The 16,539-nt window shown below is 45.6% G+C and overlaps 1 protein-coding gene across 2 annotated transcripts in view; it reads right to left on the reverse strand.

The window, feature by feature from the left end:
• Window positions 1-1,277: 1,277 nt before the first annotated feature.
• The window catches only part of POLE (DNA polymerase epsilon, catalytic subunit), a 119,936-nt gene continuing 104,674 nt past the window's right edge, over window positions 1,278-16,539 (reverse strand). For both annotated transcript variants that reach the window (XM_056528647.1, XM_056528648.1), the window contains 4 exons: window positions 13,090-13,290; window positions 1,765-1,890; window positions 1,586-1,675; window positions 1,278-1,507 (listed from right to left, as the gene is read on the reverse strand). In XM_056528647.1, the coding sequence (XP_056384622.1) occupies window positions 1,394-1,507; window positions 1,586-1,675; window positions 1,765-1,890; window positions 13,090-13,290 (531 nt within the window). In that variant the 3' untranslated portion in view covers window positions 1,278-1,393. The remainder of the gene's footprint in view (window positions 1,508-1,585; window positions 1,676-1,764; window positions 1,891-13,089; window positions 13,291-16,539) is intronic.

Consider the following 16,539-nt stretch of genomic DNA (forward strand, 5'->3'; position numbering starts at 1 on the left):
TGTCATTGTATACATCTACCATAGTAGTGCACCTACATTTCTGTATTGTAGTACTCCACTGGCAAAATATATATATATATATATATATATATATATATTTTTTTTTTTTTTTAAATCAACAGGTGCCAGAAAGTTTAACAGATTTGTAAATCACTTCTATATAAAAATCTTAATCCTTCCAGTACTTATTAGCTGCTGTATGCTCCACAGGAAATCATTTTCTTTTTGAATTTCCGTTCTGTCTCACCACAGTGCACTCTGCTGACACCTCTGTCCATGTCAGAAACTGCCCATAGCAGGATAAATTTGCTATGGGGATGTGCTTGTACTCTGGACAGTTCCTGACGTGGACAGAAGTGTCAGCAGAGAGCACTGTGGTCTGACAGAAAAGAAATTCAAAAAGAAAAGAACTTTCTCTGTATTATACAGCAGCTGATAAGTAATGGAAGGATTAAGATTTTTAAATAGAAGTGATTTACAAGTCTGTTTAACTTTTTGGCAGCAGTTGATTTAAAAACTTTTTTTCCAGCGGAGTACCCCTTTAATAAAAAAACAATAAAAAAAAGATTGGACTAGAAGTGTGCCGAGTTTTCCAATTTTCCCGTGGATTGCTTAGATACTGAAGCCTGCATGAACTGACAAACAAGAAGTGCCAGCAATGATGAGTATAGATGAGTAAATTACAGTATAACATGTGAGACCTAATTTATCAAAAATGTGTACGTCTGGTCTTGATTTATGCAAGTAAATTCAGTTCAGCAGTAGGGAATACATTTGGAAAGATCTTACAGTAATCTAATACAAATATTATGGTGTCCACACATACTACATGGAATAAAAAATTCAACCCCTCTTTAAAAATAAGCTATGTGTTCAACTTGTCTACCCCACAGTTTGAACTGGTTTCTGTCAATACATGCTGAATCATTATGTCATCAAATGAAAGAGTTTTACCATCAGCTGCTTAGAAGCCATTTCAAATGTTACAAACAATACGGCTGCATTATACATAAGCAAAAAATTATCAACAAAACAGAAAAATCTAAATGTCTATGTAAAATAAACCTAATTACCATAAGCGGTCAACTGTCTTTTCGCTATTTTGCTTTCTTTTTTTTTTAACCTTCCTTTGGCTTAATAAAATATTTATATGTACTTTTTAATCTTACAATGAACCATAACAGATCATACATATTAGCTCTACATGATCAGAACCCCAAATGCTATCTTTACTCTTTTACTAGAACACAATTAAGTAAAATAAAAACATGTTTTTTTGTTTTCATACAACATTTATTTTAAAGTTACAATCTATACAAAGCAAATAAGAAGTGGGGTCAGATGCTGACCAGGCTCCCCTTTAACAGATTGGGGCCTTCAATACTGCATGGAGTCACAGGGTCAGATGAGAATTTTGTTGGACAAGCCAGTTTATAGTCTCCAAAAGATGAGACATCTGGTAATGTTGAGCAATATTCCGGAATGCATCTACTTGCTCCATGAGAGCCTGCAATTCATAAACAGTCATATTATCATGATGAATTCATGAGATTCCATCTACTATTATACACTTGTAAATACATACCTTCACTGAAAGAGTTAGGCTAAAGTCTCCGGCACAGCTGCAGTACACTGGCATGTTTGCTTCTTTTACTCCTTTACACTTCAAGCAAATCTAGAAACATGAAAATACAGTTAGAAATACACTAGCTGCACAAATATAAAAACACAAAACCACCAAAATATGATTTCTGCAAGTCTCACCAAATCTTGTAGCATGAACGCCATCATCTTCTTCTGCAGTGCTTCCACTAAGGACATTTCTATACTGTCTGTGTCATATTCAGCCTGGCAGTTAGAGCAAACCCACTGTGGCAGCACAGAACCATCCTGTAATGTACATACATGGAAATTAAAGGGGTTATTAAACAATACAACAATTTTGACCAACCTCAACAGTAAATTAATTCAAATATGCCAATAGCAACCGCCATGATACAAAGAACACAGTTTCTATATTCTATGGTTTTACTTACCAAAATTTTTTTTTATTGGTACTCAGGCCTTAAAAATTGGTAAATATATCCTCAGATGAACACCACCACATGCCAAATTGCATTGTATCATTATTTAACAATGAATAAGCCAAAATGCTGAAGCAGTGTGTGAAAAAATAAGTACACCCTTAGTGCCTCCATAGGAGTTTAGAGGATAAGTAGCAAACAGATGCTGCTAATCAAATGCCCCAGATTAAATTATTAACAGTAAGTAAATAATCTCTATTAAAGCAGACGGTTGGAGAAATCAGGAACGCATTAAAACAATGCTGCGCATCAATTTTCATCAGTCTACAGTGAGAAAGATTATTTACAAGTGGAACACATTCAAGACCGTTGACAATTTTCTAAAAATTTACTGAAATACTTAGTGAAACTGCAAAAAACGCAAATTGTTTTGGAACCATAAGACATAAGCACCTTACAAGTCATTGGGAGGAATCACTTATGGTCTACTCTCTGCATGGCCAGATCACCGCAGCATGGTGCCAACTTAGATGCTTTTGTAGGGCTGGTGGGAGTTAGCGTGTGACAAAACTCTTCTAAAGCAGTGCCCAACGTGGCTATGGTTCTATAAATGCTCTAAATGTAAAGTTGTGAAATCGGCCTGCAACAATTTATGCAACAAATTTACACTACAAAAATGGGGTAAGCAGTTTGACGAATTTCCCCATTGAGTTGACCATAAACTCCTCTTTATAAATAATATAAGAACAGTGAGGCCATCTATCAAACAGTAAAAGATTGGTCAAAGCTTGGTCATGCAATAGAACAATGACTCAAAGGACCTTAGCATAATCTAAAAGAAAATGGCAAAAAAAAATTGTCAAGCTGCAATGAAAAACTCCAGACCTCAACCCAACTGTGGCAGTACCGAAAGAGCAGTGCATACGAGTATACCAACAACTGTAGTGACCCAGCGCAATGAAAGCAGATGAAAACTCCTCCATAACCCCTTAAAGGGATTATCCAGGAATTTTTATTTATTTATATCAACTGGCTCCAGAAAGTTAAACAGATTTGTAAATTACTTCTATTAAAATAAATTCATCCTTTCAGAACTTATGAGCTTCTGAAGTTGAGTTGTTCTTTTCTGTCTAAGTTCTCTCTGATGAAACGTGTCTCGGGAACCGCCCAGTTTATAAGCAAATTCCCATAGCAAACCTATTCTACCCTGTGCAGTTCCCGAGACAAGCAGAGATGTCAGCAGAGCGCACTGTTGCCAGACCGAAAACAACACCACAACTTCAGCAGCTGATAATTATTGAAAGGATTAAGATTATTTAATAGAAGTAAATTACAAATCTGTTTAACTTTATGGAGCCAGTTGATATATAAAAAGTTTTTTCCTGGGATACCAATTTAAGGACTTCATGTTTTTTCATTTTTCCTCATCACCTTCTAAAAATCATAACGCTTTAAATTTTGCACCTAAAAATTCCTATTATGGCTTATTTTTTGCACCACCAATTCTACTTTGCAGTTACATTAGTCATTTTACCAAAAAATCTACGACGAAACGGAAAAAAAAAATTCATTGTGCAACAAAATTGAAGAAAAAAAAAGGAGATTTTTTTATTTACTTACTGTAAAATCTCTTTCTCGGAGGATCCATTGGGGGACACAGACCGTGGGTGTATGCTGCTGTCTCTAGGAGGTGTGACACTATGGTAATAAAAAAAAAGGTCCGCTCCTCCCAGCAGGATATACCCGCCTCCAGGCTCTGAGCTAATCAGTTTTAGTTCCAGAGCAATAGGAAAGGACAGACAGGTCAAAGAAGACCCAAACTGTCCGAGAACCAGAAGAAAATATACAACTGAACACACCCTCGGACAGAGAAAAAAAGAAAAAACCCCAAAAAGGGTGGGAGCTGTGTCCCCCAATGGATCCTCCGAGAAAGAGATTTTACGGTAAGTAAATAAAAAAATCTCCTTTACTCTATCGGCTCCATTGGGGGGACACAGACCGTGGGACGTACCAAAGCAGTCCCTTGGGTGGGCAGATAAGCAGTCAGGCAGACGGCCGTTCCACTGCCGCCTGCAACACTTTACGGCCCAGACTAGCATCAGCCGATGCGAAGGTATGAACCCGATAGAACCTCGAGAAAGTGTGCGAAGACGACCAGGTAGCCGCCTTGCAAATCTGCGAGGCCGAGGCTCTGTTCTGGAGAGCCCAGGATGCCCCAACAGAACGGGTAGAATAAGCCACAACCCTGAAGGGAGGAATCTTTACTTTACAGCGATAAGCTTCCGAAATGGCAGACCGAATCCACCGAGAAATGGTGGCCCTGGAAGCAGGTTGTCCCTTACGACGACCTTACGCGAGGATGAAAAAGGAGTCACACTGACGAAACGAAGTAGTAATAGAGAGATAGGACCTAACAGCGAGAACCACATCCAGTTTGTGGAGTAAATGCTCCTTAGGATGAGAAGGAGAGGGACAAAAAGACGGGAGGACAATGTCCTCATTTAGATGAAAGCCGAAACCACCTTAAGCAAAAAGGAAGGATCTGGCCGGAAAACAACCTTGTCCTGGTGGACCACCAGAAACGGAGAACAGCAGGAAAGAGCCGCCAATTCAGACACCGTCCGGATGGAGGTGATAGCAACAAGAAACGCCACCTTCCAAGAAAGGAGGAGCAGAGACACCTCTCTAAGGGGCTCAAATGGTGCACCCTGGAGGGCACTCAGAACCAGATTCAAGTCCCAAGGGGGAGAGGGTGACCGGTAAGGAGGGACAGCATGAGCCACTCCTTGAAGGAAGGTCCGGACATGAGAACTAGAAGCCAGAGGACGCTGGAAAAGAATAGAAAAGGCCGAAACCTGATCCTTAAAGGGGTACTCCGCCCCTGGCATCTTATCCCCTATCCAAAGGATAGGGGATAAGATGTTAGATCGCCGCGGTCCCGCTGCTGGGGACCCCGGGGGATCGCCGCTGCGGCACCCCGCCATCATTACTGCACAGAGAGAGTTCGCTCTGTGAGTAATGACTGGCGATACAGGGGCCGGAGCAGCGTGACGTCATGGTTCCGCCCCTCATGACATCACGGCCCGTCCACTTAATGCAAGTCTATGGCAGGGGGCGTGACGACCGCCACGCCCCCTCCCATAGACTTGCATTGACCGGTGCGGGCCGTGATGTCACGAGGGGCGGAGCCATGACGTAACGATGCTCCGGCCCCTTTATTGCCCGTCATTACGTGCAGAGCGTTCTCGCTCTGCGCAGTAATGATAGCGGGGTGCTGCAGGAGCGATCCCCGGGGTCCCCGGCGATCTGACATCTTATCCCCTATCCTTTGGATAGGGGATAAGATGTCTAGGGGCGGTGTACCCCTTTAAGGGAACTGAGAGACAACCCCAGTTCCAAACCGACTGCAAAAAGGAGAGAAGACGGGGAACCGAGAAAGTCACAGGAGACCGGACCTGAGCGTCACACCAGCGAAAATAAGACCGACCGCCAAGTACGGTGGTAAATTTTTGCCGAGGATGGCTTACGAGCCCTGAGCATGGTGTGAATGACTAGGGAAGAGAACCCGCGGGCCCTCAAAACCGCGGTCTCAACCGCCACGCCGTCAAATGCAGCGACTGTAAATTGGGGTGGCAAAGAGGACCCTGTGAGAGCAGGGAGCAGAAGGCGCAGCGGAGTGTCGTCCAGGAGCCTGACTACGTCGGCGTACCACGACCTTCGGGGCCAATCTGGAGCTACCAGAATGGCGGAAACGTCCTCCGCTTTGAGCTTCCTCAGAACTCTGGGAAGGAGCAGAAGGGGAGGGAACAGGTAGGGCAAACCCCGCCCAAGGAATCACTAGGGCGTCCACGGCTAGAGCCTGAGGGTCCTGGGACTTGGACACAAAAGGAAGGATCTTCCGATTGTGCCGAGACGCTAAGAGGTCCACGTCTGGAATGCCCCAGAGGTCGCAGACCCCGGAATGTGAATCGCCGAAATGGCCGGAACCTTGCTTTCCGCCCAGATGAGAATCTTTGTCACCTCGGCCATGGCTGCTGAGCTGCGAGTGCCGCCTTGGCGATTATGTACGCCACGGCTGTGGCATTGTCCGACTGGACGCGGACAGGACGGGACCGAAGCCGGGACACCCAATGAAAAAGACAAAGACGAATCGCCCGCAGTTCCAATAAGTTTATCGGAAGAAGGACTTCTCGGGGAGACCAGAGTCCCTGAACCATCCAATCCCTGAACACACCGTCCCAGCCCGACAGACTGGCATCCGTTGAAACTACCTGCTAGTGAAGGGGAAGAAATGACCGCCCCTGAAAAAGAAGGGGGGAGGGGAGCAACCAGAGCAGAGACTGACTGATCCTGCGAGGGAGAACAATCTTGCAATCGAGGGACAGAGGAGATCTGTCCCATCGAGAGAGAATAGCCAGCTGAAGAGGGCGGTAATGAAACTGGGCAAAGGGTATGGCCTCCATGACCTCCACCATCTGACCCAGGACTTCCATACAAGTGCGGATGGAAACTGGGACCTGAATCCGAAGGGAGCGGACTCCTGACATAAGAGTCAGACGTTTGTCCGGCAGAAGGCAAATTCGGGCAGAGGCCGTGTTGAAGTGAAGTCCCAAGAAGATCAGAGACTGGGTGGGAGAGAGGACTTACTTGTCCCGATTGACCATCCACCCGAAGCGATCCAGAGTGTGAAGAGTGACATCCACATTCTCCAGAGTCTGGGCTCTGGTGGGAGCCTTGATGAGAAGGTTGTCCAGGTAGGGCATCACAGAGACTCCCCTCGAACGCAACAGGGCCATCACTGGTACAAGGATCTTGATAAAGACCCGAGGAGCCGCAACCGCAAAGCGGAGATACCGATGATGGCCTGGAAATATTGGCACATGGAGGTAGGCATCCTTGATGTTCACCGAAGAAACTCCCCTTGTTCTAGGGATGCCACTACCGAACGGAGAGATTCCATTCGGAAGTTGCGGATGAGAAGATGACGGTTGAGACACTTGAGGTCTAGGCTTGGTGGGACAGAACCGTCCTTCTTGGGGACCACAAAAAGATCGGAATAGAAACCCCGAAAAACGTTCCCCTGGAGGAACGGGAACGATAACCTCTGGAGAAGCAGAGACTGGGGAGCATCTCGAAATTGCTTCGCCAGAGAAAGAGATCGGGGGGGCTCGGGATCAAAAAAGGGAGGCGAATTCGATTCGGTAACCGTTGGACACCATGTCCCTGACCCAGGAGTCCTGAATGTGTGTGTGGTCCAAATGTCTCGAAAAAGTAAGAGACTACCTCCCACCCGAGAAAAAACTGCGGGTGGGGGCTTCACTTCATGCGGAAGTAAGTTTGCGGTTGCCTGATTTGGCTGCAAACCGGCCGGAACGGTTGGTGTCCGACTTCCAAGACGGGCGCCCCCGGAACGAGGGAGCCTTCTTGTCCCGCGAAGGCGCCTGCCCGGAACCTTTGCTGGAGCCAAAGGTCCAAAGGACCGAAAGGAAGAGGACTTCCTTTGGGAAGTAGGGAGAGCCTTATTTGGAGGTAACAATCGCCTCAGAGATAATTTCATCAAGGCGCTTGCCAAAAAGACGGCCACCCGTAAAAGGAAGCTCAGCGAGAGACCTTTTAGAAGCGGCATCCGCATTCCAAGCTTTAAGCCACATAGAGCGGCGGAGAGCCGCTAGGTGACCCACAGCAAAGGCAGAACAACGGGCTGACTGCATGGAAGCCGCGCACAGGAAGTCCCCAGCTTTAGAGCACTGGAGAGCCAGAGCAGACAGATCCTCTGAGGGGGACCCCGCTAAGATACCCTGATGGAGCTTTTGGCACCACTCCGACAGGGCCTTGGATGCCCATGCCGAGGCGAAGAAGAGAAGAGCCAGATGCTTCAGAGGCAAACTTCGCTAAGGATTCTACCTTCTTGTCTGTGGAATCCTTGAAAGCAGCGGCATCTGCCAGTGGCAGTGTAGTCGCCATAGAGATCCGGGAGATTGGAGGATTCACTGAGGGAGGGAAAACCACCTTAGTGACAAGGGGGGAGATTTATCAAAACCTGTCCAGAGGAAAAGTGTCCCAGTTGCCCATAGCAGCCAATCATCTCCCTTCTTTCATTTTTCAGAGGCCTTGTTAAAAATAAAAGAAGCGAGCTGATTGGTTGCTATGGGCAACTGGGACACTTTCCTTTGGACAGGTTTTGATAAATCTCCCCCAAGGTCCTTCAAACGTTCTTGAATCGTCTTGATTCCCGGGAACCTCTTGTCTGGATGTTTCCATGCATATTCCAGAATGGCGTCAAAGTCAGCGTGAGAGCTGAACCTTTGAGGTGCTGGCTTAGCACAATGAAAGGATACTCCTGGAGTGACATCCGAAGATCCTGGGTCCTCTAAGTGAAAGGTGTCTCTTATGGCTGTCACCAATGAGTTCACCGTTTCAACTGCGTCCGAGCGGTCCTCTGAGTCAGATGCCAGCTCGGAAGCCTCGTCTGCCAGTTCACCAGGAGAATGTGAACGAGCGGAGGCAGTCCTGGAGGGGGGCGACCCTGACCGGGTACGCGTTTCTGGCGTGGCAGAGCGGCGACTACGAAAACGTCCTCTGGAGGAGCGACGTTTGTGCCCAGATGACCGGGGGGGGGGGGGGGGGGGGGGGGGGCGTGAACGCCCACGTCTATCTGAAGACTCAAAGGAAGAGTCAGACGAGGCACCCCTAGTAGGCTTGTGAGAGCGTGAAGTATGTGGAGACGAGGAGCGGGCCCTCTCAGAGGCCCTGTGCAGGGTAGACCCCTTCAAGGCGGACACCACTTGCCAGGAGGCCTCAGCCACCAAACGGGAGACTTGGGTCAAGTCAGCCATACACTGTGTCAGGGAAGAAACCCAAGCTGGTGGAGTGGCTGAATCCACCGGAACCAAAATGGCATCAGGTGGTACCAGGGGGTCTGGGGGAGCAGTAGAGCAGGCAGGCAAGTGGGCTCAGTAGAGCCAGGCATCTTTGTATTACAGTGCTTACAGACAAAATAAGTCACTGACGTTCCAGGTTTCTGTTTAGAGGGAGGAACAGCTCTGGGTACGGACATAATGAGAAAAGAGACCGGAACTTTCTCACCCTAGTCTGTGTCCCCTGGCAGCTGCAGTGAGGAGAACTCTGCTCCGTGCAGCTAGAGTGTAAGAAACAGGCCAATAGTAGAGAAGGGCGTGCTTGAAGCAGAGGCACTAACTAATTGGCCCCTTCTAACTGAAAATCGCGCCCATGGCGCTGATTGGAGGCCATTTCACGCCTCTGAAGAGCTCAGACAGCCCTGTGGGTGGAGCTATAGACTGGCCGAGAAGAAGCTGTAATGGCGTCCTTGTCCCGAGCACACGTCAGCCGCATATGCGCTCTGGGGAATAGAGCGGGCGGTCTATACGCAGGCAGTGACTGCCGGAGAAAGTGAAAGTAAGCCGGCGCTCTTACAAGCGCCGCAGCTGTCAGACGCATATAAGGCGCTATGGCAAGTCACCACACACAGTGAACACATAGATTACATGCCCCCTAAAATGCCACTGCTCCCCCAGAATGAAAAGTCCAATCCCTGTATAAGCCAGCCCAATAGCCTCAAAAAGGTGGGCCAAAAATAGGATAAAATAGGAAAGTACTTACCTCAGTCAGAAGAACTTACCTAATGGAGTCTTCAGTGAAGTCTTCAGTCAGCTTTTTTCACCAGCATCACGCCTGGCTGCTATGCGTGAGCGAGGCGAGCAGGGAAATAGGGGGACCCAGACCTATGAGGTACCAACCCAGGCGCTGACCGTTGACGAGGGGGGGGTGAACAGCGCATATACGCAATGTCTGTGCCCCCTTACTCGCAATGGGGAAACAGGGAACCGGAGTCCCTGAGTCCCCACCTGAAAACAGTAAGGGAAAAAGGAATAAAAAACACGTCCCTATACTAGGAAAATAAAAAATCAGAAGACCTGGTCTGGAAAATTCCAGACCATGTCCACCTCCTTCAGACACTAAGCTTAAACTGATTAGCTCAGGGCCTGGAGGCGGGTATATCCTGCTGGGAGGAGCCAACCATTTTTTATTACCATAGTGTCACACCACCTAGAGACAGCAGCATACACCCACGGTCTGTGTACCCAATGGAGCAGATAGAGAAATGTCATTTTGTAACTTTTGGGGGCTTCCGTTTCTACGCAGTGCATTTTTGGGTAAAAATTACACCTTATCTCAATTCTGTAGGTCCATACGGTTAAAATGATACACTACTTATATAGGTTTGATTTTGTCGTACTTCTGAAAAAAATCATAACTACATGCAGTAAAATGTATACGTTAGAAATGATCATTTACTGACCCCTATAAATGTATTTTTCCGCGTATGGGCCGGTATGAGGGCTAATTTTTTGCGCCTTGTTCTGAAGTTTTTATAGGTACCATTTTTGTATTGATCAGACTTTTTGATCGCTTTTTATTCATTTTTTCATTATATAAAAAGTGACCAAAAATCCGCTATTTTGGACTTTGGAATCTTTTGCGTGTACGCCATTGACCGTGCGGTTTAATTAATGATATATTTTTATAGTTCGGACGCATGTGGCGATACCATATATGTTTATTTTTATTTACACAGTTTTTTTTTATGGGAAAAAGGGGGTGATTCAAATTTTTATTAGGGAAGGGGTTAAAAGACCTTTAACAACTTTTTTTTTTGCAGTGTTATAGCTCCCATAGGGAGCTATAGCACTGCACACACTGATCTTTTACCCTGATCCCTGCAAAGCCATAGCTTTGCATGGATCAGCGTTCTAGGGGCTCTATTGCTCAAGCCTGTAGCTCAGGCTTGGAGCAATCAAACGCCGATCGGACGCGACAGAGCAAGGTAAGGGGGCCTCTGCTCGCGTCCTAGCTGATCGGGATTTTATCGCGATAGTCCCGATCAGCCCGACTGAGCTGCCGGGAAGCTGACGGCGTGACCCCGTTTTAAAATACCGGGAACGGGCGCAAGGCGTACAGGCATCCTTAAGAGGATAATGAAGAAAAAATCTCAAAGCCATACAAAAAACAACAATTACATCATGTTATTGTTGTTAAAGGTGGTTCTATTAATCCATGGGGTGAATTTCTTTTTAATGGACACAGCTTTTCTATTTAGGCTTCATTTTTATTAAAATAATAACACTGTGGAATGTTACGTTGTTGTTGATCTGATAACATTTTAGGACATTCTAAGGCACCTGATGTGTTAATTTACTTATTATGACCTAATATGTAAAATCATAGATTCAGAATGATTTTTTTTCTTATGCCTAATTACTAGATAATGTTTTTGCCCTAAAGAGTTCCTGTCACCAAATATACTTTTCTAAACTCTCTCAGGCTATGTTCCCTAACTACTCCTAACACTCCTCCCGCCGTTAAAAAAAAAAAAAATTCAGAGCTTTAAAAAGCTCTGTATCTTACCGTTCTTCTTGCTCACATAGTGCAATCTCCCAACAGGGGAAAGTGGGTGTTTCCAAGCAGGCATGACATCACTGAAGCCTGCTCGGGGACCACTTCCGCCCTCCCATCGTTGCAGTGCTGTGATGAATAGAAGACCAAGCTCTGTGCAGCTTTCAGTGAGGCTCTATGCATGTTTCAGTGAGGCTCTATGCATGTTTCAGTGAGGCTCTATGCATGTTTCAGTGAGGCTCTATGCATGTTTCAGTGAGGCTCTATGCATGTTTCAGTGAGGCTCTATGCATGTTTCAGTGAGGCTCTATGCATGTTTCAGTGAGGCTCTATGCATGTTTCAGTGAGGCTCTATGCATGTTTCAGTCTGTGCAGCTGCTTTTAGTGAGGCTCTGTGAATCTGTCAATCAAGCTCAGTGTAGAGAAGCACTTCCTGAGTTTGGTCTCCTGCCAGGCCTGGAGGAAACCAAACTCACTGTATTAATTGTGGCAGGGATCAGAACAGCGCCACCTAGTGGCCGATTTTTTCAATTACATTTAAACATATTTATTAGAGAGGAGCGAACTTACAGTAAATGCGATTCGTCACGAACTTCTCGGCTCGGCAGTTGATAACTTCTCCTGCATAAATTAGTTCAGCTTTCAGGTGCTCCCATGGGCTGGAAAAGTTGGATACAGTCCTAGGAGACTCTTTCCTAAGACTGTATCCACCTTTTCCAGCCCACTGGAGCACCTGAAAGCTGAACTAATTTATGCAGGAAAAGTCATCAACTGCCGAGCCGAGAAGTTCGTGACGAATCGAATTTACTGTAAGTTTGCTCATCTCTAATGTTTATGATAATTTTAAAAGCAAGGGAATGGGAAAGTGTGTGCTAATTACACAAGGAACACAATATTAAAAGTTATTTGGTGACAGGTACTCATTAATTCCTGTCTCTATTTGTGTAAAGTAGGCAGTCTATCCATACTGGTTACATGAATGCTGTTTGCTTGTGGCAAACCACATTTCCGTACGCATTTTCACATTTATGCTGTTTATCCTCCTGCGTGCTAGTGTTTGCCACTAACCGTGCAGACTCATTTTGTAACTATGGGACCGGAGATTAAAAACAGCCATAATTACTGTTATTACCAAATTGTACATATAAAGTTCCTTAGCTAGATAAATGATATATGCATTTCTACAGTACATACATATGGGAACAGAATACATACAGATTGGCAACTCAGGGGGTGTTCTCATAGCGGTAGTTTCACACAGCTAAGTGCTAATGCACTGTCCACACAATAGTGAGACTACCATTTCTGCTCTTGTGCCATACTACTACATCAAATAGGTGACTTCCTGCCGTAGAGGAACAGTAGATAGAAAATACGAATGCTTGACTTAGTTGAGGAGAACTACAGAATGCTCTATTCCTGAGCAACCAGATACAAACACAGTCCTATCATGGGGCAGAGGAGGGGGATGAAAACAGGAGCAGCTGATATGCTTGTAAGTTACTTGCATTTCCTTTTAGTATTGAAAGACATTGAGACATAATATTATGATACAGCACCTTTAAGCTTCAAAACTCCCATACATTAGTAAAAAATAATTCAAGAGTAACGCAGAAAAACAACAACAACAACAAAAAAAAAAACGACAAACCTGACTGAGAGAAGGGTCTTTGCACAAGTCCAGGTCCCTGCAGAAATTACAGCTTCTGCAGATGATTTCTGGAAGTATATAGGAGCGGCACGGATCTTTAAACTGGGCATCTTCTGAGAATTCCCCAACATCAATTAGGCGTAAAAGATCCCTCTTTAATTTGTTAACCTGGTTGGTTATGTTTGAATCCAGAGAGAGAACCTAAAGAACCAAAAATAGTACCTTAGATGGATTACAAAAGAAGAAAAAACAAAACACATTTGTATGCAGGTTGGGTGTGGTTTTGCAGCTCAGTTCCACTGAAGTGAGTTGAGAAAAGTTGTAATACTATACAACCTGAGGACAGGTGTGGTGTCTTTTTTGAAAGAAGGCAGCTGATTTGCTTTTGCTGGATTAGCTCTTTAATTCAGACAAATAAACCAGCTCATTTAACTTTAATACAACAGCCATTAAATTGCAGCATTTCAGACCTCCTGCTGTACTTCATTGGCCCTTTCAGACTGAAGCTACCTGGCAAATCAGCTGATCACTGTAGGTCCAGCCACCCTAAGGCTATTTTCACACGGACAATGATCTCACGGAAAATGTACTTTTAGCCTACAAGGCTTTGCAGGCAGATGTGGACTAGGACTTCTGAACTATGTTGCATCTACTTTTTTTCTGCTGTGCTATGCTGCTGACCGCTCATTATTAACCAAACTGAAATAGGGTGGACAATTTAGGACAACTGCTTTAAGGGAAAGAATGGCAAAGAACCTAAACAAAATACCCTTGGGATTGGCCCTTAGTATTGCCACCTGCATTTCACAGCAGGTTTGTTACACTTAGGCAAATTTTATTTTACCTTTAATATGCCCAGGCTGCCGCAGGTAAAGAAAACAAAACAAAATAAAAAATGTACACTTACTTCCTGCCACACTACTTATGCTGCTGGTACCTGCTGTTACCTTCCTGGTTCTGGGTTCTGACAAGCAATACTGCAGCCTAGCTAATCGCTGTCATATTGCTAATTAGCCGAACACTGGCCAAGGCAGGAAGAGGATTGCAAATAAGACAGCGACAGAAATACCAGCTTAACAGGGGAAGCAGAAGGAGGCAAAGTTTATTCATATTTTTTTGCGATAGCCTGGGCATATAGAGATTTAAAATATTTTTCTGCAAAAAAAAAAAGACGAAACAAACTTTCACTTACTTCCATATGTTCTCCCAGAGCTCCCCAACAGCTGATCGGTCAGCCGGGCTGTTTACTTCCTACTTCCTTTAGCCCGGTACATCACACGGCGCTTCAGCCCATTACCGGCTGCAGCGATGTCCCGCCTCGGACAGTTATAGGCTGAAGCGCCGTGTGACGTACCGGGCTAAAGGAAGTAGTAAGTAAACAGCCCAGCCGACCGATCAGCATTGCGGAGCTCCGGGAGAACATATGGAGGTAAGTGAAAGTTTGTTTTGTCTTTTTTGCAGCCCGGGCAGGACGGAATAGAAAAAGTCTGCGCCGGACATCTCCTTTAAAGAGTACCTGTCATCAACAAAAACTTTTAATATGTTGTTCATAATCATTAATGAAGACATATTGTAATATATCTTCATTAAAAAAATATTAAATATTTATACCAGTTTTTTCATTTTATACTTCTGGCCACTAGGGGGGGGGGGGGGTCTCTCTTCTATGCCTGTTCTGCAGGCAGCTTCCTATGCATTTCATAGTAAGTGTACAGCTTTTAGGACTAATGCTGAAAGGGCTCTGGTCCTTCCACAGGAAGTTCAGTACTCTCAGCTCAGGACTCGCTCCCAGCCTGGAGCAGCACTGTGAGCTACAAGCCTGCACATGCCTCTCATAACAGAGGCCACTCACCTCCCCCTCCCCCCTGCTCTGTTTTCTCCCTGCCCCTCACCACACTTTATCTTATATATATTGTATTATCTCACTGCACTCCAAGCTCTGTAACACCTCCCACGACATTCATCTTAAAGAAGTATCATGGACCAAGTCACAATTTTTTTTTTTATCTCATGTGAAAGTGCATCAGCTCACTATTCTGACAATCTGCTCCTCATGTATCTCACCCTCTCCCTTCTCCTGCAATCCCCTCTGAAAGATCGGTACTTCCTGGTCCATGGAGGTCCCTGACTTCCTGTCTCCCATAATGCCTTTCAGTTCATCATAGAAGTAGCCCAGCCTAGACCAGTGCTTCCTAACCAGGGTGCCTCCAGCTGTTGTGAAACTACAACTCCCAGCATGCCTGGGAGTTTTAGTTTTGCAACAGCTGAAGGCACCCTGGTTGGGATACACTGACCTAGACACTGATCACTTTCCTAACAGCAGGCTCAGTGTTTCCCCTCCCCCTGCTTCTATTCTCAGGACATCGTTCTTTCAGACTGACCTGCTGTCAGATTGTGATCAGTGCAGGGCAAAGCAGGGATCTCCCCCTCCCCCTCTGCTTCTTCTCGGGACATCGTTCTTGCTCTTATCAACACTGAGCTGGCTGTCAGATCGTGCTTCCCTGCCGAGGAGATGAAGACGCTTGCTCAGCTCACTGGGGCTTCTATGATTGCCTGAAGCTGCACATGGGAGATGCCCTGGCCGTGCACAGAGCTGGCTAAGCTGCAGAACTATGGGAAATCGTGACATCACGGCCCCCAGCATAATGCAGCTCTATGGGGGGGTCGCAAGTCATCAGAACAGGGAGCTGCTGAACTTCCTCTCTGAACAAAGAAGCTAGAAAAACAGGTTTTATTTACAAGATGGGTAAAGTCAGTGATTTACAAAGTTATATAACTTTTGCTAATGCATTTAAAACACAATACTTTTTCTACATGGGACTTCTCCTTTAATTACTGCCTCTGTAATTGCTCCCACCGCCCCTGGCTCTCAGCATTGACTTTTTAGTGCAGAGAGACACAGAGGAGAGAGAGAGAGACAGAGGCTGCCGTCCATCTCCTGTACTAAGTCTGTATGTAGCAGTGTTTCCCAACCAGGGTGTCTCCAGCTGTTGCAAAACTACAACTCCCAGCATGCCCGGACAGCTGTTGGCTGTCTGGGCATGCTGTGAGTTGTAGTTTTGCAACAACTGGAGGTACCCTGGTTGGGAAACACTGCTGCAGAGGGAGAGCAGCATGCAGGAAAACTGGCAGAAGCAGAGTCCCGGCCAGGCTTCATGTGACATCATGCCTGCCGGGACCCGTCTCCTTCCACCCCTCAGAAAGACAGTGCTCCTGAGCTAATGAAGAGGGATAAAAAAAAAGGTATTTCCACAGAGTTTTAAACCTAAATAAACACAGGGATAGGCATAGTTAGAGTAAGGGACAGATGGGGAGGGGGATCAGGGAAAGTTTAGTTGATGACAGGTACTCTTTAACATCAACTAACAAACATGCTGTGCACTAGCAAGAATGAAAGTACTTTTCTGATGACCTTAGTTCTTTGCACAATTCACACGACATCCGCATAAT

Source organism: Hyla sarda, chromosome 1 (genome assembly GCF_029499605.1).
Source record: "Hyla sarda isolate aHylSar1 chromosome 1, aHylSar1.hap1, whole genome shotgun sequence".
Taxonomy (NCBI): Eukaryota; Metazoa; Chordata; class Amphibia; order Anura; family Hylidae; genus Hyla; species Hyla sarda.